This window comes from Lepisma saccharinum, chromosome 6 (genome assembly GCF_977018435.1).
Source record: "Lepisma saccharinum chromosome 6, izLepSacc3.1, whole genome shotgun sequence".
NCBI lineage: Eukaryota > Metazoa > Arthropoda > Insecta > Zygentoma > Lepismatidae > Lepisma > Lepisma saccharinum.
This window is the reverse complement of record NC_139234.1, coordinates 2,368,988-2,391,580: the sequence shown is the minus strand read 5'-3', so window position 1 is coordinate 2,391,580 and position 22,593 is coordinate 2,368,988. Positions and strand designations below refer to the sequence as shown.

Here is a 22,593-nt window from a genome sequence, read left to right as displayed (position 1 = left end):
GGCAGAGAAAAAAATACATGGTTAAGGAAAGTGACAATGTGGTTACTCTGTACGTAACTCTGTCGCTCACATTAGCACTGTTTGAGACTGTTAACCAATGACGTTCATTGCCTTGTGACAAAACTCTGCTTCCGCAATTATATAATAGGAACGAATGACGGAAAGGCAGTATTTTTTACGAGCTAACATTTGCAGTTTAATTTTTTCGTTTATATACAGGGTGGTTCAAAAGATGGGAACATGTCCTTTGAAGCACCCTGTATGTACACGCAAGGTGTCGCCGACATCAGTTTTTAGCAGTGGAAACGTCAAGACCAACTTTCCTTGATAACTTTTCTCTGTTGCTCTCGGAGCACTTGCATCATGCTGGCCGTCACTCCAACTGCCGGCTGACCGTGATGGCCGTTTATCCCCACGAATCAGTCTTCTTATGTATATTGGCCGACTCCTGTGGTTAGCACACTGCGCTACGACGCCAGGGGTCCCGGGTTCGAATCCTGGCCTGGGCATGGATATTTGTGAGTGTCCATTCATCAATTTCATCATATCATCACTCATCCCCATCTTCGCAATTTAGCCAAAAGTGGCACAAAAAGCGAAGTAAAATAAAGCAAATCAAATCACAAATCTTAGGTATATTTCTTGGTGGGGGTGCAGTCCCAATTGCGAAGTAAACACTTGACGAGTAACATCGGCCGTCGTGTTCCATTTTGATACCAAACAACATTTTTTCATGGAATGCATTTTTTTTTTGTTTGCTTCGTTTCCTTTTTCTGTTTTTAAATTCTGATCCTGGCCGTCGTAGAAGCTATACGCTTACGGCTTGTTTTACAGTGTATCAAGGCACTCGTGTGTGTTGTTTCCCGCAAGCAGCGTTCGGCACCTTGAGACACGATAGTAAGCGACGTCAGCCGAACACAACCGAACTGATCTTTTCTTTCCAGTCAGCAGTTGAAGCATCCAGAATTAAAGCCCTAAGAAATATAATCAGTGGTGTAAGTGGTAAAAATATGTTGCATAGAACGGTATTTGACTACACTTTCATGTTCAATTCGTGTTTTTATTTTCCAATACGAACGTAGTGGATGGTGTTCGCACAATGATTAATTCACCGTTCCTACTGTTTCTTACTCTAGTATGCTCAATTGTTCTTTCACTCAGGATACAGTGCCGTCTGTTGCTTTTTGGTGGTATAAGTTTGTGTGTGAACTACGTATTGCAGAGACTTGCTAGATATTAGCTGGCAACACTGCTCCGAATGGAGTTGGAAGTTAGCAGAATCCCAGCGGCTTGTAATGAGCTTGGAGATTTATTTCGGCCCAGCGGAGCGTGAAACTGCCCAGGCTCAGGGTGTGGCGGTGTTGCGCGGAATTATGTGAAAATGTTTCGTTTTCTACCCCCTCCCCTGCTTCCTCTTTGGCGGAGGAGGAAATCGCATCGCGTCTCCCTGAGGAAGCGATCCCCGTTTGCGACTCGCGCGGACGGAAGAGATGCATTGAGCAAATGCAAAAAATAAATAATGTCTTACTGTTAAAAATCTGAACCTCAACACTGATTACACTAAGAAAAATTATAACGCATCAACGCTATAATTACAGTTGTCTGAACGTATAAACCATTTTCCTCTTAACAAGGAACGGTCACATGACGCACAAGGATTTTTCCAAAGATTATGTTTCGTAACGTAGTTACAGAGGTTGCAAAATGGTAAAATCTCCTTGAATATAGGGGTTTCCTTCCGATAAGGGAGCCGGAATTGATTTCCAAATGTTCTGACCATAATACATTTAAAGGTGAAATGCGTTCTATCACTGTGCATGTGAAGCCCATGTTCACGGCGTTTTCTCTTATGCGAACAACCACCAGTCTCCATAATTTCGGATAATCGGGACACTACTGTATTTATATTTAGCCATGCTCATACGGCAAAGAGCAGTCTCAGAAAACATGATGGTATTGTAGACGTTGAACGCAATTGCTGTCACTCCAGGTACATTGCGAGGAATGCATTGCCGTCACATCCCGTTCCACTACAACCTTCATATGTTTCAAAGTTAATCTAACACATTGTGTGAAGTTTAGTATAGTCACGCGCTAGCTTCGTCAACGACCGGCTGGCCTTGGAGTCCACGGAGCGCGCCCACCAGCTGCAACAATCAAATTCAACGCACAGTGTTGCCACACATCTACTCTACGCCACCTTGTCCCTCCCCCGCACTAGCACCTTCCCACGGTCTCCACGTTGAAGTTGCAAAGTACGGCAACAGCGTATCCGCAGTCATGTGACTGAGACTCCACGTGGAGTAGACGAGCAGAATGACAGCTGCGCCCATTGGCTGAAGGTTGAGTGTGATTGGACGAAAACAACTCGCCCGCTGTTTCACCCCACCCACGTTCGTGGCGGTGGCTTCCTTCAGTTCTTGGACGTTAACGAAGTGAACACGTGGACTATACTTGTTTCGGTTGCCAGCATTTGTTGGTACTTCAGAGAACATAACTGATCATGAATAAAATAATTCATCAGCATAATTAAAATCCCGTCGTTGTGTAGAGACACTCTCTGACATCTGATACGTTCCTCCAGACGCCTGACGAATAATTTATATTGTCGAAAAGAGTACACGTGGACTTACAGAGTTGCATACCTGTCAGGGGTTCCGACACGTTTGTTGCAGCTTTTCTGCTACCGGAGCGATCGCGACATTCTGCACTTTATGCAATATTTTTTTTCTACGTTCCATACATTCACGAATGGGCGAACTCACACGACTTCCTTGTGAATGTAAAGAGAATGTTTCTTGTTACCCCTTTAAATTTGTGTAATGAGAAACATTTTTTCTGAAACTCGTTTGTTTTATGTGAGAAATGGATAGATGGTTACTTAAAGTTCCTTCATTTACCCCCAAGTTTAGGTGGAAAGAAAACGTGCCAAGAGTTTGAGAAAATTATTGCTGAAAAGAGGCTCTCGCTAAAGTTTTTGGTTCGTAAGACAATATAAAAAAAGATCCAAAATCATAATGATTGTTTACAATAACGTGTAGGTAAGGATCATCCCAGATCGTTTTTCTTTAATTTTCCTGCAGCACTAATATAATTCCTTACCTGTAATATGGCATGATATTTTCGTAGTCATTGCTACTTCCTCGTAGCGTTGCACTGCACTGTACGACTTACCTTGCTAGTTCAGCAGAGCATGCTGGTTAATCCCAGGGTTCGGGCTGAGATACTGCGTTCCCTCCCCCTTGTATCCAATGAGAACTCGCGAGGTTGTTCTCCCGATCCAGGCATTCCACAAGTACGTATTAAACTTTTGAAATAAAATAAGACCGCAATATTTTCCAATTAGCGTTTATTAGAAACGCGCACGTATATCGCGTAATTCTAAAATACAGTTAAAATAATTCCGACCGGTATAACGCGAGAGATGCGTAAGCCTAAACCTCCGCAACGCGAAGCACCTCTTGCTTCTCAAAATCTCTCCGCGCAACTGTTAACCGTTCTCTGGAAAAGCGGTTATACCTCCCCACTGACACAGGGTTACCAGACACAATAAATTTTAATACTAGAAAGTAGATATAAGAAAACGGTAATATATTGGAAATGTACGTTAATCTGGGACAGTGAATTTTGGTATGTGGTGGCAACAATGCAATCGGAAACGCGTGATCTTCTCACACCACAAGAGTTTAAATAAATCAACAATGGCTTTCAAAATATAAAAAGAGAAAAGAACGGCGTTTGCCAAAAACATCAAACAACGAATAGATATAAGGAATTTAACTCAGAAATTAATAACTTAGGCTTCACTAACCTGATTGAAATGAAACTTACAACAATCTTTAGAACATTTAAAGGCAAATCAAACTATTGATGTTGAGTATATAAAAATTGCTTAAATCTGCAGCTATTTATATTTGGTAGATATATCAGTATATAATGTTAACGATTATAAAGGCGGCCGTATTGGAAAATTGTCTGAAGGCATTAATATAATTTTTATGAATATATATATGAATCATTAACTGTAAAATACTATAATAAACATGAGATGATAATATAATACAACGAAGTAATGGCCAACACGGGGTCATTACATCATATTTTGAACTTGCAGAATTAATGGATAAAATACGCGGTAGCTAAGAGAACAGAGAAAAAAACATCTTAGGGCTCACAAGATAATTTTGAAGTCTTTGAGATTGCAACACTGTCTTTGCAAGCTGTTTGAGGGATTAGCATGTAATAGACCCAGTTTTTGGTCTTTCCTTACACATTTTTACATGCTTTTTGGCTTTTTTGTCACATGTTGACAAATTTTCCTTCACGATTCTCCTACTACAGCAGATAAGGTAAAGAACATGGCAGTACCTGTCTTGGATAAGAATTTACTCGACGCGCATGCGCAGAGTGATATCTTCCTACCTTTCCCACATGATTTACGACAGTTTCAGTACGTGCGCACAAGACTTCCTTTTGTAGCCATACGAAAGATGGAAATCAGCGTGGCTTTATTGCAGTCTTTATCGTCCGGGGCTTTTTTATGTAAAGTTGTATTAACAGCGACTTTGCTACCTATCATTACTAGTTTCCACCGGCAGAGGCGCTATCTACATCTCATGTTTAATGCATGGAAGGTGGCGTCCAGCTGGCTTGTACCGCATTCAGTGTTGCCAACCGTGCACGAATATCACCACGCCTGGTGACTTTTGTACCGGTTTGCAACGCTGCAATGAGCGTGATGGCAATATTTTAGGGAAGGCGCAGAGATGTTTCGTGTGTGAGGAAATCTGTGCCTGTCTCGAAGGGCAAGTTTCGACTTCGTGTCTGTGTTTGACGCCTCATTTCGACGCCACAAACCCTCGAAAAACTTAACGTGCATTCACGGTGCGCATTACAATTGCCACTAATCGATTGACTTTGTAATTACTGTTAACAAAATAATGATATCCACTTTGTATGACTCAGTCGAATAGTAAAGTTAATTTTGACTTCAAATATCATACACTATAGTTTATCAATGTGACCTAGTTCCGTACACTGACTCTCGGTTCGCGCAGATTTTTCACAGGTGTCTCCCGTTCTCGGTCTCGTCTTGGAAGTAAGAAATGCACAAATGAATATTTGTGTTACTTTCCGTCGTGTTTCTGTCACTTTTAGCTAGTCGCAACAATGAGGATGATTGTTGGTTAGGTGAAACTGATGAAATAACAATGGTAAGTCTTTTAAGGGTTAGGCTGTAGATCGGTATTTTCTGAACCTCGCCCAAGTATAAGGGCTGTTGAATTGAAAAGTGAACATTGTGGGTACCTTGTAGAGCCCAGCAATGTAATTTGAAATTAGACCATAGTTTATGAACTAGTTTCTGCTAGAACGCTCTGGAATTACCGTGTTTTCTTGAATTGTTGCATTTTCAATTGATTGATTAGCTTTTCTGCCTGCCATTTTTGGATGATCGCGAAGATGAGGATGAACTCTCACAAAGTACACCCATACCAGCAGTCGAACCCGGGACCCCTGGCGTTGTAGCACGCTGCAGCTTTGTCAGTTAACACTAAGTTCATATTTCTAGCTACACATCTTGTCAATGAGAATTAACTATTTCTTAGTATTCATGGGTGAATATTTGTGGTACTGCACGCTACCATTAACCTTTAATCTAATGCTCCGGAAAGATATCGAAGTTAATGACACAGCTACTGTTCACTGAAGTTTCACTTTCATTTCTCACGTTTGGTAACTTTTGTGAGAAGTAGTTGGCAACTCTGATCACATTGTTCCTTCCATCTTTTTTACCTCGAGTACGTATCGGGAATTAGCATGTACTGCTATCGTTTGTGGCGATCTCATTGTTAGGCTTAAAAAAGAAAGGAAAGAACCCCCTAATCTTGCCGTGAAACGTCTCTGTTTTGTGCGGCAAATAATTTACCGGGGGACGCAAATTGAAAATAACTGGTGTTTCTCACACGGGTATAATTACGGCTATACGAGCCACGCCAATCAGACCTTTTTAACCAATCAACTTGGAAAGCAATTATGGGCCTACCTTATTGTGGATAAGATAAAAGGTTAATTTAGCAGTAATTTTCAAAACAGCCAGATGAGGTCGCTACTTAAATAACAGCTTGCCAGATCATATCGTCTTTCTCTCCCCCCTTTTTTTTCTTGGTGGTATTGTGTTCCTGTTTTTCTTTTCGAAGGTGAAGGAAGGAAGGCTATTGTAGGGTCGTTCGTGTATACACTCACTCACCTCACTTGGTACTCTATAGGTTGTCCAGCGAAAAGAATAGGCTGTTGGTTATATGAGAACAGCGTTGCCGCTTGCCGCAGGGGCAAGTAACGGACCTGCTGGCAGTGAAAGTACAAGACCAAACAAACGTGCCTGGCGCTTGAATCGCGGGTACGTACAAATTGAAGAAATAAGTTCATGGTGAGCTATTATTAAAAACAAGAAACAAATTCACAAAATTACATAAACTGAAAGAATAATTCTTAAGGAACTTACTTTTCTCTCACATGTCACTCCAGGGGGTTAATTCCTTCCATTGCAGAATCATTACCAGAATCATTTTCTTCTGTCAGATCATCACTCTCGCTGGAATCTTCGCCCAAGTGGATTATTATCTGATCAACGTCATCCTGCAATTCATCTGCATTCCACATTTCCTTCTCTATGTCCATGACATGTTATACGTAATTTTGCCAGTTTTCAACTGTTACTGTCTTAAATTATTCAGTGATTAAATTTTCAATGTCTTTAGTTTTGAATGTAGTGTTGTTACACTGCACATAATGTGACCACACAAGTTCAATCGGGTTCAGTTCGCAATGATATGGGGGCAAACGAAGCACCGTATGCCCCATCTGTTTTGCCATCTCATCGATCTTATACTTATCGTACTTAATTTTATGAATATTTGTAAGTTCCAGAAGATTTCTCCGTAACATGTCGTCATCATAACGAATGCCATGAGATTTCAACCATTCTCTTAAATAATTCTTCTTCCACGAGGTTGTCGGCATTGGCTCTTGCTTGCGGCTATGATAAGAGGCATTGTCGACAACAATCACAGATCCCGAAGGGAGATTGGCGAGCAACTGTTCCAGAAAATACATCTCGTACGTTTCTCCATCCATTTCATCATGGGCATCTGCTGTATTCTTTTTGCACTGAAACACAAGTTGGGCGTTTTGCAGAAAACCGCGTTCGTTACCCGCATGCACTAAAGCGTATCGCGCTCCGCGAGATGTTGGATTTTTTAAACCAGTGGAAAGACCTGCCAGAAACGCTTGTTTTGCAGTTGTAATTGTATTGCCTTTCCATTCATAATTGACTGAGGTTCCGGTGTTCACCCAGGATTCATCAGTGTAAACAATATTTCTATTTTCACGCCTAAACTTCCTAATCTCTCTTAAATATTTATGGCGAAGAGAAATTAAATCTTCTCTTTCCATGAACATGGATTTGTTGCCCCTTTTCTCATATGAAATCCAAGTTCTTTGAGAAAGACATGAAACGTTGATCTTTTAAAATTCGGTAATGTGGAGTCAGAATTAACAGCAACAAGAACAGAATTAAGTGTTGGGGGTTTGTTTTTAAAAAAAGAATTCGTGAACTTTACGTCGCACAACACTTCTGACAAAATCATTATATTTTACATTTCTACTTGTAATTGGCGATCTTTTCCTGGGTCGTTTCTTACCTGGTGTTTCAAGAGGACCTTGAGAAACCTCGCCCCGAATTTTATACACAGTAGCCCGAGAAACTCCAGTTGCTTTCGCCGTCTCGCTGGCTAACCAACTTACACTGCGATCCGGATTTTTCTGGAAAATGGTTGAAAATACAGGGATAGAAATAGTAGTAAAACAAACTCTCCGACGACCGTGTTTATCTACGCACCGGATACACATGTAATAGTTTGCAACTGTGAACAGGGCAGTATATTCGCTACTGATTCATAATTAGATCGTTACTGTGGTTGTACGTGTTTTAGCCGTAATGTAACAACGTGAACCTCGGATACTTCCGTTATCACCACAAAAGTACCACAAGGCATCTGGACACAAACCTGTAGATATCAACCTTGCAACGAGATTTGTAAATATAATTGACACGTACCTGGGCGTACAGCCACATGCAAGCTGTAAGTCCAATAAAATTTATTGTTGTTGATATTTGAAATATAGACTGAGACAGAATCCGATATTGACACTTCGTTTTGAATAAGTTTTTTTACCATTTCTCATATCGTTAGTTCACTTCCCCTGAGATGACTGCTGATCTTCTGGCTGGTAGGCTATGATGTTCGGTCTACTGGACGCGTTTCTCGCTTCGTTTTACAGCTAATAATGTGGTTGGTAGTTTGTCAATTTTCACAAAATTTGTATGTTCCTTGCAACACTGCCGTGCGCTTTTTCGCAGCAGGAAATGACGTCACAGATACTATCAAATGTTGTGTTGTATTGCCAGCATCCAGGCGGCAAAACGGTCTTTTTTGAACGGCTGTAGCGTCGAATTGAGGACTTCACATGTTTCACTTTGTGCCACTCTAGTCCAACTAGAGTTTTAGAACGAACAGAATAGAATATTCTCATCAAAACGTTCATGCTTATTTTCACCTCCCCGCGCCTCTCCCTCCCCTCGTTTCCCGACGCTGCTAATGCCAACCCTTTTCCTTCATGGAATTACCGAGTGTTTCGGCCTGCGTGACTTGCCACACGCGAGGGAGTTATTTATGCAGGCGAAAGGACGTTTGTTTTGTTGTACGCGCGCTAATAGCGACCGTAATCGCGTACATGTGCTGCCATCTCTCGTGTTGGTAATAACACCACTTTCGCCTGGGTTCTCCCTATCATTTTGCGCGCGAGCTGTCTGCTTCCGCGGATAAAATAGGTGATTCTTGATCGTGTCACGTGGTTTGATGGTACAGGTTAGCGTTGCATTCCGCGTGGCACTATGTTGGCTTTGTAATTGGTGGCAAATTAGCGAATTGTCCACATTTACTTGGAAAGTTCCATGTTGTGCACACTGCAGGGTAGATGAAACACGCAGATTCCTGTGACTTAAATATTGGTCAATTGGTTGGTTTGACGCATGCAACAACCGTAGTGCAGCAGTTGGCCGAAACGATTTTCGATTTTGCCTGCTTGTTATTGGCAAACGTGGATTCATTTTGGGAGAGAAAGAGCCAGATGTAGTTCCTTTGAGGTGGGGGTAGATGTGGAAGTGTTTCATTGATTTGCGAAGGGGTATCTTGCATTGGCTTTGATTAAGGAGGGGATGCACTGAGGGAAGGGGTGAACTGAATTTGTTTTTCAATTGGGCACCTCTAGAACTGGTTCTTCGAATTTACAAGGGTCAACTGGAAGCGCTTTTTGATTTGGGATGGTAGGAACTAGCATCATGAATCGAGAAGGGAGGAACTGCTTTCTCGGTTCGGGAAGCGAGGAACTGGTTTCTCGATTAGGGAAGGGAGGGACAGGTTTCTCGATTAAGGAAGGGAGGGACAGGTTTCTCGATTAGGGAAGGGAGGGACAGGTTTCTCGATTAGGGAAGGGAGGGACAGGTTTCTCGATTAAGGAAGGGAGGGACAGGTTTCTCGATTAAGGAAGGGAGGGAAAGGTTTCTCGATTAGGGAAGGGAGGGACAGGTTTCTCGATTAGGGAAGGGAGGGACAGGTTTCTCGATTAGGGAAGGGAGGGACAGGTTTCTCGATTAGGGAAGGGAGGGACAGGTTTCTCGATTAGGGAAGGGAGGGACAGGTTTCTCGATTAAGGAAGGGAGGGACAGGTTTCTCGATTAGGGAAGGGAGGGACAGGTTTCTCGGTTAGGGAAGGGAGGAACTGGTTTCTCGGCATGGAAAGGAGGGACTGGTTTCTCCGTTCGGGAAGGGAGGAACTGGTTTCTCGGTTCGGGAAGGGAAGAACTGGTTTCTCGATTTAGAAAGTAAAAACTGGAATTGTTTAATTGATTCAGGAAAGGAATATACTAGAATTGCTCCATTGGTTTAGGGAAAGGAAATCGGAACTGGTTCATTGATTTGAGAAAACAGAAGCTACTTTCTTGATTCAGGGAATTAGTTTCTTGTTTTGGGAGGGAGGGAACTGCTTGATTCAGGAAGGAAAGATCCTGGAATTGGTTTCTTGATGTATAAGTAGAACGCTGGAGATGGTTAATTTATATATATGTATATTCAATCATTTGTCAAACATTTTGCTTGTGCACTCACCTCTTTCTCTGTTGTTGCAGGGATTCGTCGCGACGTTGAATCACGACGCTGGTACCAGTGACGACAGTGGCAGAGCTTCCGAGCGACTGAACGGCCCCGCCACCCGGGAGAGCTCGCACGATCGCCTCAGTGACGTAAGTACAACTTCCGAGGTAGATGAATGCAGGTTGGTCAGTCAACAGCAGCGCACGTACATCGGCTGACGGCAAACCACGTCACGTCCGATGTACACATACACAGGTTTTGAATCTGTCAATAAATGCAAGTTCTGTAAAGTAAGGCATATAAATTATGTGCACATGGGAATTGTGTCCTCAGTTTAGGGAGCAGCTAATCTTTCACACCGTCCGCAGTGCGGCACTAGTGTTTCCTCATTAGTTTTCCAGCAGTGAGCGGCGTATCCTATTTTGCGTGTTTGAGTCATTCCGTGTCAAATCAACCAATGGTCTGAACTTTGACATCTGAGAAATGGATAGTTTTTGGCACAGGGGTAGTACCAGTAAAGTTGACGAAAACTGCCAAATTTCAGATTATTTGGGCTCTTAGTTTTAGAGTTATTGACTTTCAAAAAAGCAAAGATCTCAAAATTTGACCATTTTGAAATCTTTGAAATCTTAATGTATGCAACACACCTCAAAATATGTAAAGCTGTGCAGCATAGCATTTTTTGATTGGATGAAACGCCGTCGTCCCCCACTTAGACACAGATTCTTGCTTAGGCAGGTTGAAATTCGGACAGAGCGTTAAATCACATCTGTGTTTCGATATATCGCTTTTCTCTCGCAAGGTACGCTTTCCCTATCTTTTGAAAACGTTGTTGTCTTAGCTGTACTTATCTATACACGAGCCTAAACACTTGTGTGAATAATAATTCTGCGCTGTTCCCCTTGGTTATGCGTAACGTAATCGTGTAATTCGCGGAAACATTAATCACGACGCCGTATCAGCTCATGGAATATGCATTCTCTCTAGACGATAGACCAGCACACAGTGTTGCCAACTGAGGGATATGTCTTTACATGTAGGGTTTTGTAAATTTTTGCCCCTGTGTCGGAGGGATTTTTTAGTGTTGACAGAAATGGGTAATTCTGATTGGATTCATGCAACGAAAATAGTGCCCCTGCAGGGTTCAAACATCCTACATTGTCAAACGTTGAAAACAAGCGGATTCATTATACTAAATTGAAAGTAGATGTAATACTCTTTCTGCTTGAAGGCACATAGATATGCACGCAAGGTTTCACACATTCTCGATATCAGCCATTGCGGAGATTTCGACGAGTTACTCCAATGATTAGAGACATGAAAATTGCCGCCGGATTTCGCCATCCACGAGAATCAGCCTTTTTGCGACTTCTAGTTAATTTGGTCTAATCGCGACGCTGAAGATGAATGGTGATTGGATTAATTTGACAAAGAAGGAAACTAGACCTATGCTTAGACCGGAAATCGAACTGTGGACCATCCGTAGTGAGGTTTTGAGTCGACCACCCAACGCACTTTGACAAGTTACAAAAATGGTTATGTTGCCGAGCCTACGTCCACTGTCAGTTCCAGCTTCGAGTCCTTGCTCTGGGCATGGATATTTCATGTGAGCACACTTTCGTTCTTATCGTCGCGATTAACCAAAATCGGAAGAGAAGCGACTTAGAATAAGAAATATACAAACATCATTTTGCCCAACACTTTTTTTAATCTGTTACGCAATTCGTCCACTGATAATGCAAACGTTCCATCTCCAAATTGTAAATGAATTGACTTTTTTCTGTAGCCCGTTACGATGTTTCATCTGTGGTATTGCCATATTGATACAATGAGGGTATATAATGGCAGTCATAAATATTCTGCTTCAAACATCCGAGGAGACACTGTCTAAAACTCAAGAGATTTGGCATGCAACGTTTGCATATTGAGTTGACGCGGCTGTTCTTGTACTCGCTGGGAATCAAAGATCACTTGTGGAACTTGAAATTTTGTTTTGGAACCATATTGGGCAGTATTTTTATTATAGGATTGGCAACATTGAACCACGTATCACCGCTTTAAGAAATGTATTTCACGCTTTGCACTTGTTCAATCCGCACCTGATCGCGTGACAGCATGCTGTTAGGCGCTGGAAGGGAGCGTGACGTCACCTTCTCCTCCTTCCTTGGATCCAATCTGATTTCATTTGCGTAAATTGCTGCCTGGCACAGGATGGACTAATGACGGGCTTTGGGGGGGGGGGGGGGCTAAAAGGTGGAAAGGAGTGAAGCAGTGTTCCTACGCAAACTCTAGCTCGGATTTACAAAACCTATGTTTAAGTCTCAATTGTAGGCATGGCTAATCGCAATAGCCAGTAGTGGCGTGTTTTTTACATGATGAAATTACCCATTCGCTGATAGGTATAACGCGCCCTAATGCTGGGAAAGTGTTCGTAGCGTAGTGGTTAACATGGCGCCTCTTGATTATTGCATTTTTACACTTCAAGAACTTCGGTTCTTTAGATCGAATCCTGATCACTTCTTGTAAGATTTTTTTTGTCATTCAAAGTGTGTTTGAATCGATATTCTTAATCGTATTTCTGTTTTGTTTGAAATTGTTAGCAGTTGAACGTTTTTTCTTCCAGGTTAGGTGTGTTAGGTTTGATGCTGCTTGTAATTATGCCATATCATATATAGTGGTTCAGAAGTACACGTCGTGAGAATCTTGTACAGGCAGAAAAGTGACGCAACATTAACAAAATACAAATTCATGATTGCACTGTGGGAAATATTTCTGTAATTTTAGCATATTTTGTACTTTCATGCTTTATTTTCCTTACACGAGATGCGGTCAAAAAATACACGCTGGTCGCTTCAAAGCTAGATCTTATACTAATCGCCCCAAGAGAGAGAGAGAGTACAAGTGTCTGGCAGAGTCGGCAGTTCTTTCCATGCTTTGACCTTACGTATTTTACCCACTCTTTACTAGTACGGAGTGCGCATGCGCAGGATGCTTACAACTGTCCTGCGCAGCGCTCCAGGCCCACTTGCGTGCATAAATTTCTGATCGCACCTCGTATTTGTGTTACAGAAACTTTTAATGATATTTTTTTTGTTTCTCATTGCAGGCCAGCAGTCATTCCAGCTCAGGAAGGGGATATATCGTAAGTATCCAGTTTTTTTTTTATCTGGAATGTGGGAACATGCATCGTCTTGCAGGAGCGTCTCTTTCCTCGATAATCGAATATTTGTTATTGGTGGAATCGTCTTGTCGCCGGCTGGATTCTTCAAGTTATAAGTTAGTTCCCCACCTAATTTTAGCACCAAACAGAGGAAGGAAACTTAATTTTTAGCTCAACTTCGACATGTCAGCGTTCGGACAGTACGGTAAGTCAATCTCTTATTCACTACGAACACAGAACCTATTCTACAGTGAAAACTCATTTTCATCAGCTTTTAGGCGTGCAGTAACTTGCAGAACACAAAGCCCTGTCCTAATTATTGTTGTGATGTCGGATACAACCACCCTTCCCCACCATTTCAACCAATGGTTGTACATAACGAATTCAGAAATCGGTTCAGTTATGTTCGGCGGACATCGTTTACTTTCGTGTCTCAGAGTGTGGAACGAAACACATGCCATGTTGCCAAACTTATTGTTTTTTCCGTCGCGCGGTTTTAAACGCTAGTTTTTGGGCCTTGGGGAGAGTTGGAGAAAGTAGATGTCCCATTGTGCTTTCTTTAACATCAGCGAGCAAAGCTTGACAGCGATGCTACAGAACAGCTGATGTTCATCCTACAGCGTCCACTTATCAACTGATATTGCCACTCGCTCCAGCGCACACGCCCTGGAAGACAGTTAGTTGGTAGATAGAATTAGCTTCATATGTCAACCGCCAGTAGCAAATGCAGCACATGTACTCCAGCCAGTGTCCAAGTTCGCTCACTTTGCGAATTGAGACTAACGCCAATGCATCTACTGTATAATGATGAGTAAAGATTATTTGCATTTTCAGTATCAATTTCTTATGGAGCCTCATTGTAGTGGAAATATTGTCCTGAAATCCAGTCAGTGTAAGTAAACCTATCTTCATCTAGTAGCAACTAGTAGAGCAGAAGGTCTAAATATGGGCGAAGGTTTAAATATGGGTTTTGGAGTTATCAGCGCTCCCGGGTGCTGCAGCCTGGCAAAGGCTATGGGAACTGGTTATCTGTCAAGGACAAAGGTTGCGGCGCCAATTTGCAAGAGAAAATGGTAGTTAGTTTCGGTCTTGAACGCTGTTATAGAATTGCGACCTCCGAAAACTTTTTGCAGGTATGTTTTAACTCTGCGTTTTCTGAATTCTCATCTGCTTTGTATAGGTTATGATATTAGCGGTACATAAAACAAATGTGGGCTTTTATAATGCCATGATTTGTTTGTGAAATATGTACCACAGAGAGCTTTGACATGAGGTCTAATGTTGAGATCACATTTCCAACAAATATTTGGATGTTTTTCTTTTTTATCTTTTTTACCGATCCCGTGTGATTTTCAAAACAACAGATTATTCATAAATATGAATTTTATGTTTTAGCGATAAATGACTGTTTTTTTAAATTTTAATTGCTTTTTGTGATGTTGCCACTAGTAGCCCATATTTAGACAACAATTTGAAATACATCATTTTACCATTTTTTGGAAATTGCTTTTTTTAAAAAATATGGAGACCTTTTGTTCTTTAGCATGCTATTACATTTAAGTATATATTTCATAGATATTCATTTTAAAACCAGGTGCTTGATATATTATTTTTCCCTCCGAAATGACAAAATAAAAAGGGGGACTCATATTTAGACATTTTCCTCTAGGTAACATAAACACACTTGATTAGTTTTAACAACTGAAAGCCACCTTCGAAGCACACACCCAATGTAAGCGAGGCGCCTACACTGTTTGTCACACGCAATTATGGTGGTAGCAGTTTTTAAACTTCGTTCCACAGAATCCCTCAATAGCAATTCGGACGCTCGCCGGTGGACTTAGTTCCCCCGTGGGACCGCGAGGCGGCAGCACACTCGCGACCGGAGGGAAATCCTCGTACGATACCACGATGTATCCTTCGTCGCAGACTACCCGCACGACGTAATGCCTGTCCCTTTTTCCGTTCTTTTTTCGTAGTTTGCCGCAGTTGGTCCCTCTCCCACGGTGCTGGGAAGGAGGGAGTTTAGCCTCTCCGCTGGGGTAGTTTGATGTGGCTCCGGCAGATGTCGGTGGTTGTCCACCGAAAAAAAGGCGAGGGGATCGATTTTTCTGCGGCCAGACCGCCGATTCGCTTACTAGATGAGCCGAGCTACAGAGATGCTCCCTACCCTCGTTTCATTGAGCAGGAGTACCAACCTTTCAGTACCACCAACCAAAGACTTTATAAGTAAGGAAAAGGAAGCTAGACGAGGCTGATAGCTAATGAATAATTAACCCAAGTTCGACATTACACATCAAAATAATAATATAAAGATATTACGCTCTTTTTCTTTTACGCTTTTCTCTGATTAATCTAAACTCTTTCCCACACCTCTCTATAAAGACAATCGAACCATGGACGTCGGGAAGGGGGCAAGTGGGGTCACGGCTCCCCCCTGGAAAATGAATGTCCACCTCATTATATTTCACACATAATTTCATTTCAGTCAGTAATTTATGTTGTTATAAGTGCGTTGAAGGAACATGAAAATTTCAGACTGAAGCAGGTTTTTTTGAAGGGGCATACTATTATATTATACTATATGCCTAATTTGCCCCCTGCAAAAAAAATACCTTGCTTGCGCTTCCCTGGAGAAGAATCCTGCGGACGCCCATGAATCCAGCTCTAACTATTTGTGGAAAGGGTAGTACCGAAATTGTTCGTTCATTGAAAAAGCTTGTATTCAAGTTATATATCCGTTGAAGAGCGAGCGCACTAATTATTCATTCCTTGAAAATTTAGGCTTAAATTATACGTTTATTGGAAAGTTAGCGCCAAAATTATAGGCCATTCAAAAGGGTGATGCTCAGATTATACGATTGAAAAGATCTTGCGCAAGTTATACGGTCAATGCCAAAAAGACATCCATTCCATATCCTTTGGATATTCGTGTCGGAAGTTCTGAGTTTCAAATGGATATCCAGGAATTTCCAATAGACATCCATTGGGTGTCCCTAAGATATCCATTTGTCCGCATACGTGATATCCAGAAATGGATATGTTATGGACATTTCCGGATCACTTTTGGACATGTTTTGGACATCAAATGGGACGTTATGTGGACATTATGCTTTGATTTAGATAGCTATTCTTTGTACGTACTTTGGATATTGTATGGATTCAAAAAATACATTTTTTAGACTACATTTGGATCTTATCTGGACATTATTTACATGTGAAAAAACATTTTGTGGACACATTTTCTGGATGTTATTGGGATGTAAAAAGGATGTTTCAGTGACTATATTGGAACATATTATGAACATTTTCCTAGCATATAAGATGGGAGCGAAATTATACGTTCGTTGGAAAGCTAGTGCTCAAATTATAAGTTCATTGAAAAGGTGGTGCCCAAATTTTACATTCATAGAAATTCTATTACCCAAATCATACATTTACTTAAAGGACGCTGTACAAATTATATATTGATTAAAATAGTCTTGCCCAAATTATATATTCATTGAAGTGGTCCTGCGCAAATTATGTATTTATTAAACACACCTTACCAAGTTATATATTAATTGAATATGTGGTGCTGTATTTATAGGGTCATTTAGAAAGCTGCTGCCCAAAGTTTACGTTCATTGAAAAGCTACATAGTACCAAAGTTATACATTAATTGGAAAACGTAGTGCTTAACCTTTAAGTGGTTATGTGAGGCGGTCACAACACCCCAGGTCTAAAAATTGTTAAAAAAATAGTCTTATAAGTTGGCAACACTGTTCATCTTTCCGTTACCTTCATGTTGTTTACTCCTTGATGGGTAGGTCTTTTAGTCACCTGATTGTTGTGCGCTGGTCCACAATAACAAAGAACTCCGCGTTCTGGGGTGTTATCAGCACCCCACTTACCTACTTGCGTATTGTGTTATTTTAAACTTTATTTTGCTCGAGTGTTGCAATACTTGTGGCTTTTCTTTTCTTCGAAATGGAATACAAGAAAGAACAGGAACGTGTCAAAAAGCTATTAAGAGTTATTGGACGTGGTTAGTTGAGCAGAAGAAAGTGACAGTGAGGAATTAGTGGTCCCACACTCGAACTGTAGTGATATTCAAAAATTATAGGCCTGTATTTTTCTATATTTTTTGTAGCCTCAAATTCATGTTCATGTTTTACCATTTAATTAGTAATGATTAAATATAAATCCTCGTACATTTGTATGCTACTTTTCAGTAACTATTGTGTATTCTGTTTGGAAGGAAAAGTAAAAAAATATAATAAAATAAGGAATTGTCCCTATAAAATAGAAGGAAAAAGGAAAATTATAAAAATGTGCATAAAAAGTTTCAAATTTAGTTATTTTCATTATTCACAATCTTACAACCGTACAAATAATGTAAAATTGCACATATTACAATTATAACTGTAAGTGTATTTTTTTCTTTGGGGTGTCGTGCGTACCCCACTACCCACTTGTGTACAATTTGGCCACCTACCTACTTAAAGGTTAAGTTATACATTCAATTTATATGTATTCATTATACGTACATTGATATGTGTTCTCAAATATGATTTTGCAAGAACCCCTGTGTCTATATTAAATAGTGAAGAAGTGGGGTGACCTTTGATTTCCTAACACACTTGATTTAGGTAGCTCTACCAAACACAATAAAGACAAAACATGTATCGTGACGTCGGAAGTGCTCACCAAATGCTTCAGTAATACATAACGTACGTTCCCATAAGAGTAGAGTGATGGTTTTATTCTTCCTCGAAAAAGAAACATTACTCCAAATACTCCAAATGCACTGGCTGCAAACCCCATGCGGCTGTTATTACAGACCATTAGGTGCGTCATCGCTAGCCTAATAGTACATGACCTACATCTTAGTCCTGGATCAATACGGAGCATGTACTCGTGAAGCTTAGTGCACGTCTCTGCGAATTGATAAAATAAGGCAACATCGTCGATGGTGGAGGGAACGTTCCGTGTCCTCCCCCGTCTTTATACATCAGCGATTTTAAAGAGGGGTGGGAGGTTACGAAGGGAACAATCGACGAGTTAACATCGCGCAATCAAGTGCAGCTAGGGGGCGGTTCGTTCGCCGGGGTAACATCCATTTCGCGTAATTAATGGGGGGATAATTGCCAATCCGGCCGGCACTACAAACTTAATAGAGGTATTAAATCCTCGTGGAGGAAGCGAGAGTTTGCGAGCCGGCGCGACGGGAAGGGGGAGAGGAGCAGTAACTGAGTTTGTGCCGTTCGGCAGGCGGGGGGTGGGGAGCGGACGGGGTGTGGAAGGGGTAGCTGAGGAGTGATAACGACGCTACGCGGCCTTACCGCCAGTTTCCGTGCTACTGTTTTTTTAAGGGTGGAAAGAGGGTGTGCTTTCTGCAGTGTTTCCATCCGCCGGTCTCTAAATATGCCGGAGTGAAATTCGAAACTAGCGACTTTTCCGGTTACTTGGCTACATCTAGAAGAACGATACTTTTTTGGCCTTTCAAGATTTCTACTTACTAGAGCACATTTAGGAATGTGTTAATGATGTTTTAGCTTGATATTTAGTGAACATGGTAATACTGGGTGAGTCTTTTAAAAGAGGCCCCGTGGAAAATGCGCTCCTTGCATGTAGGCAACCTTGGTACACCGAAGAGAAGAGCGGGTTAGAGAACAGTCCAGGATATCGGTGCCAAGGATATTCGACAACATGACATGACATGACATATCCTGGACTGTTCTCTGCCCCGCTCTTCTCTTCGGTGTACCAGGGTTGCCTACAAGCAAGGAGCACATTTTCCACGGGGCCTCTTTTAAAAGACTCACCCAGTATATCAATTCAAGACATTAATTTTTAGTATCTGTCACAGCCATTTTGCTCAATTCACCCCAAAAGTTGTTAAACAACATTAAAATCTCTGCGAATATAGTATGAAGTTAACCGGAAGTCACGCTACAACATATTTTTCATGGCGGAAAATCCTCAAGAGATATCGTACTGTGCACGCTATTGATATTTGCCAGTGGTCTCAGAAAATGGGAAGTGGAATGGGTACTTTGTGCGGGTCACTATTTTGCTGCGAAGTGGATGTTGCACGAAGGACATTACCTGTCCTGTAGTCAGACGTAATGCTGCCTTTCCTTGTTCCCGAGGTCCTTCGACCGTTATCCCCCCCTCACAAGGCTTCCACTGTAATGTAGCGCCAGGATGCTTGTGCCCTCGGAAAAATTCGAAGTACAGACTTCGTAACTTAACATTCGACACACACGTCATTGAAACTATATACGTCTAGGTGGTGTAGCAACGTGTAGTGTCTCCGATCCTCGTTTGGTACTGCATTCGGCGTTAGACTCCTTGGGACACGAAAGTAAACGATGCCAGCCGAACACAACCGATCTCCGACTGGTTGGTTCTATCCGGTAGCTGCAAAGGCGACTATATAGTAGAGGCTGTTTGCAGTATCAAACTTTGTGAGCCGAGATATTTGCTTTGCTGGTCATAGAAAGGTCTAGAAAGTGTTGAATGGCGCTGGCCATGGTTATTTTATTCGAAATTTGCAAATCCGATGAAGTTTGTGAACGAGGATGCGCAGTAGGCTCCTGCGCCTTACCCAGAAAGAACCTCTGACGTCAGGATTCAGTTGCGCAGTAACTACCTGCGTAGAGCGAAAAAACAACCGGGCATACACAGCTTTCTCTGCAACTTGTATGCTAGACTTTAATGGAACCTTTTCGTAGGGAAGCGTGCATAGGCAGTAATACATTTTATTGTTGGTAGTTTTTTTGTACCACACAAGCTGCTCGTGTAGAGAAACAGATATTTAAAGTTACTCAGTTGCTGGGCTCCGTGGTGAAGTAGTTCGCCTACCGCGTTAAAAAAAAGTAGTCCCGATTAATCAATTCAAGTGACGTAGACATTTAACGGTTTTTGATGAGTAATATTTCTATTCCGGAACCTATTTGCCAATCATGAAATAAGGCCTGTAGTATCGTGGCTACAGTAACTCTTTCAATGAACTGTTGACTGTTATTTCCGTCAAGGGGATGGCAACTGTGTTTTCTGGGGCGGAGCGGAGGGGTTCGCAGGAGGGAAAAGTATGGTGACGTCCTCATTCTGCGATAAGAGTTCCCTAGGTTTTTGAGTGGCTCGTAACCGTAGAAATGTGCATCGTAAGAGGAGCTCCCAGACCACATAGACTGTTGATGAACGTCATAAATTTTGTAATGGCCGGTAGTTGGCGCTGGCGACCGAGGGGCAATAAAAGCTTTATACGGGCCGTTTAAAATAGGACTCGCGAAACAGCTCCGAGTGTGTTTGCCAATGTTTCTGGAGGGGATGAGGGGCGGAAGCTGTAGAGGGTAGTAAATAGGATATGGCAGTGGTTTTAATTTTAAATTTCGTCCTTGTGGCGTTGAAATGTGTGTGTGCTCTCGCTGTCGTAACGAGCACTTGCTCTTGAGAGCGATTTATTATGTAGCGTTTATGCATGTACAGGGCGTCCATAAAATGATTGGACATTTTTACGATCGGGTGTACGTGTAGCATCTGTGACAGCGTGGTCGTGAAGTGATAGGACGAGACATCTTTTAAAACTAGAATTAGGATTGACGTGGATTCGGAATGTCAAAATATGCTGCAGAAATGTAGCAAGCAAATCGAGAAATATCGGAAGGGCGTTTGTCTGATGCGTGGAGGACCCGGGTTGGATTCACAAGGCGATGATTTTTAGGCATTAATGTGTGTGCCTGGGGCAGTGTTGCTATATGAAGAGAAAGTTTCCCAGGTGCAGGGGTGTTTAATGGAAATTATAGATAGGTCGATATTGCTGCTACAACTATTTCTTGCCGTCTTCTACTAAGAGAACCAAATCCAACGAGCCTGACCTAACCAGCACAGATTATTACTACCCCAAAAAGCTACCAGCCAATGGGAATGCCTAAAAATAGTTGTAGCAGCAATCCCTACCTTACAGAAATTGGAAGATACCCGGCTAACACATTCCAGCCAAGTTTATTGAAATGCAAAATATTTTTTCTTTTATTTCGCGTTGTTAAATCCCAAAGAATAATAATGATTAAATATTTTAAATTTGGATCTTGGGAAAACTAAAATGTTCCCACTTTTTAATTATTTAAAAATTATTGGAATAATTCAGTAAGCACACTGTTAGAATTTATGGTAAGGTTTACAATACTATACCGTTAAAATGTAACAATCTGCCTGTTAACTTACGTTTAAATATTTTATCAGGTATAAATGTAGACAATGATTGTCAATTCCAGTTAGATGCACCACAAATATATTTTTAAAAAACTGAACCATTGAAAGTACCTCAATTGGGTTAACTATGTAATAGCCGTTAATACATAAGCATGTCATGTGTATACTTCCGTTTTATTTTTATTTGACTATTTGATGTAACAGGGTGGGCCATGGAATCTCTGGCCCGCTCTTGAAGCAGCGCCTGAACCCTAATTTGCACGATGGCGACCTTCTACATTTCGATAGGGGAAAGAACGCATTGAGAATGGTGGCTATTGATTTCGATCACGGTTGACTTGGTGGTTATATTCGACATTTTAATTGTAATGGTCCTCATACTAATTGACATAAAAGGAAATTTGATTCAGGTAAATGATGAGCCGCTTAGCTCAGTCGTTAGGGCGTCTGACTATCATGCGAGAAACCAGGATTTTTTTTTTCCCTCCACCTGTTCAGGCGTCTCCGGCGCCCACCCAGCGTCGTATAAAGTGGGTACCTGGAGGAAATTCTGGGGGTAAAGAAAGTTAAGAGCGCTTATTCTTCAGGAACCCTTTCTGAGTCCACTGCGACCGTTGCACATACTATATCAGAGATCTACGGCGTTCCTTGACTATTCGAACCAGTTTGCAACACTGCCGTCTCAGTGTAGCACAACCGAGCAAGGCAAAAGAGAAGAAAAAAAATGTTGCCATCCTGAAAATCCACTTTCTTAAAAAAAGAAAAAAACAGACAGTCTGCTGGTTAGTAACAATTACTGCAGGCTGTAACAACAACGAAAACACAAAGAACCATTGCCATCCAAACACAAGATTCGTTTATTGCTTTTTTTTTACGATCAACCTAAATGTGTGTTCATTTGTTGCCTTTCTCGGTTTAATTTTTCGTTGAAACTAACAATTTAACCTCACATGTTATCATAGTCTTCGCAATTAAACTCTTCGGAAGGCTTGCAGTTGAAAGGGGGAGGTTTTGCAACCA

At 41.5% G+C, this 22,593-nt stretch overlaps 1 protein-coding gene across 3 annotated transcripts in view; it reads left to right on the top strand.

Moving 5' to 3' along the window:
- Positions 1–22,593, top strand: part of tay (tay bridge kinase) — a 624,643-nt gene that overhangs the window by 399,490 nt on the left and 202,560 nt on the right. For all 3 annotated transcript variants that reach the window (XM_083123369.1, XM_083123368.1, XM_083123367.1), the window contains 2 exons: positions 10,247–10,360; positions 13,318–13,353. In XM_083123369.1, coding sequence (XP_082979495.1) covers positions 10,247–10,360; positions 13,318–13,353 — 150 coding nt within the window. The remainder of the gene's footprint in view (positions 1–10,246; positions 10,361–13,317; positions 13,354–22,593) is intronic.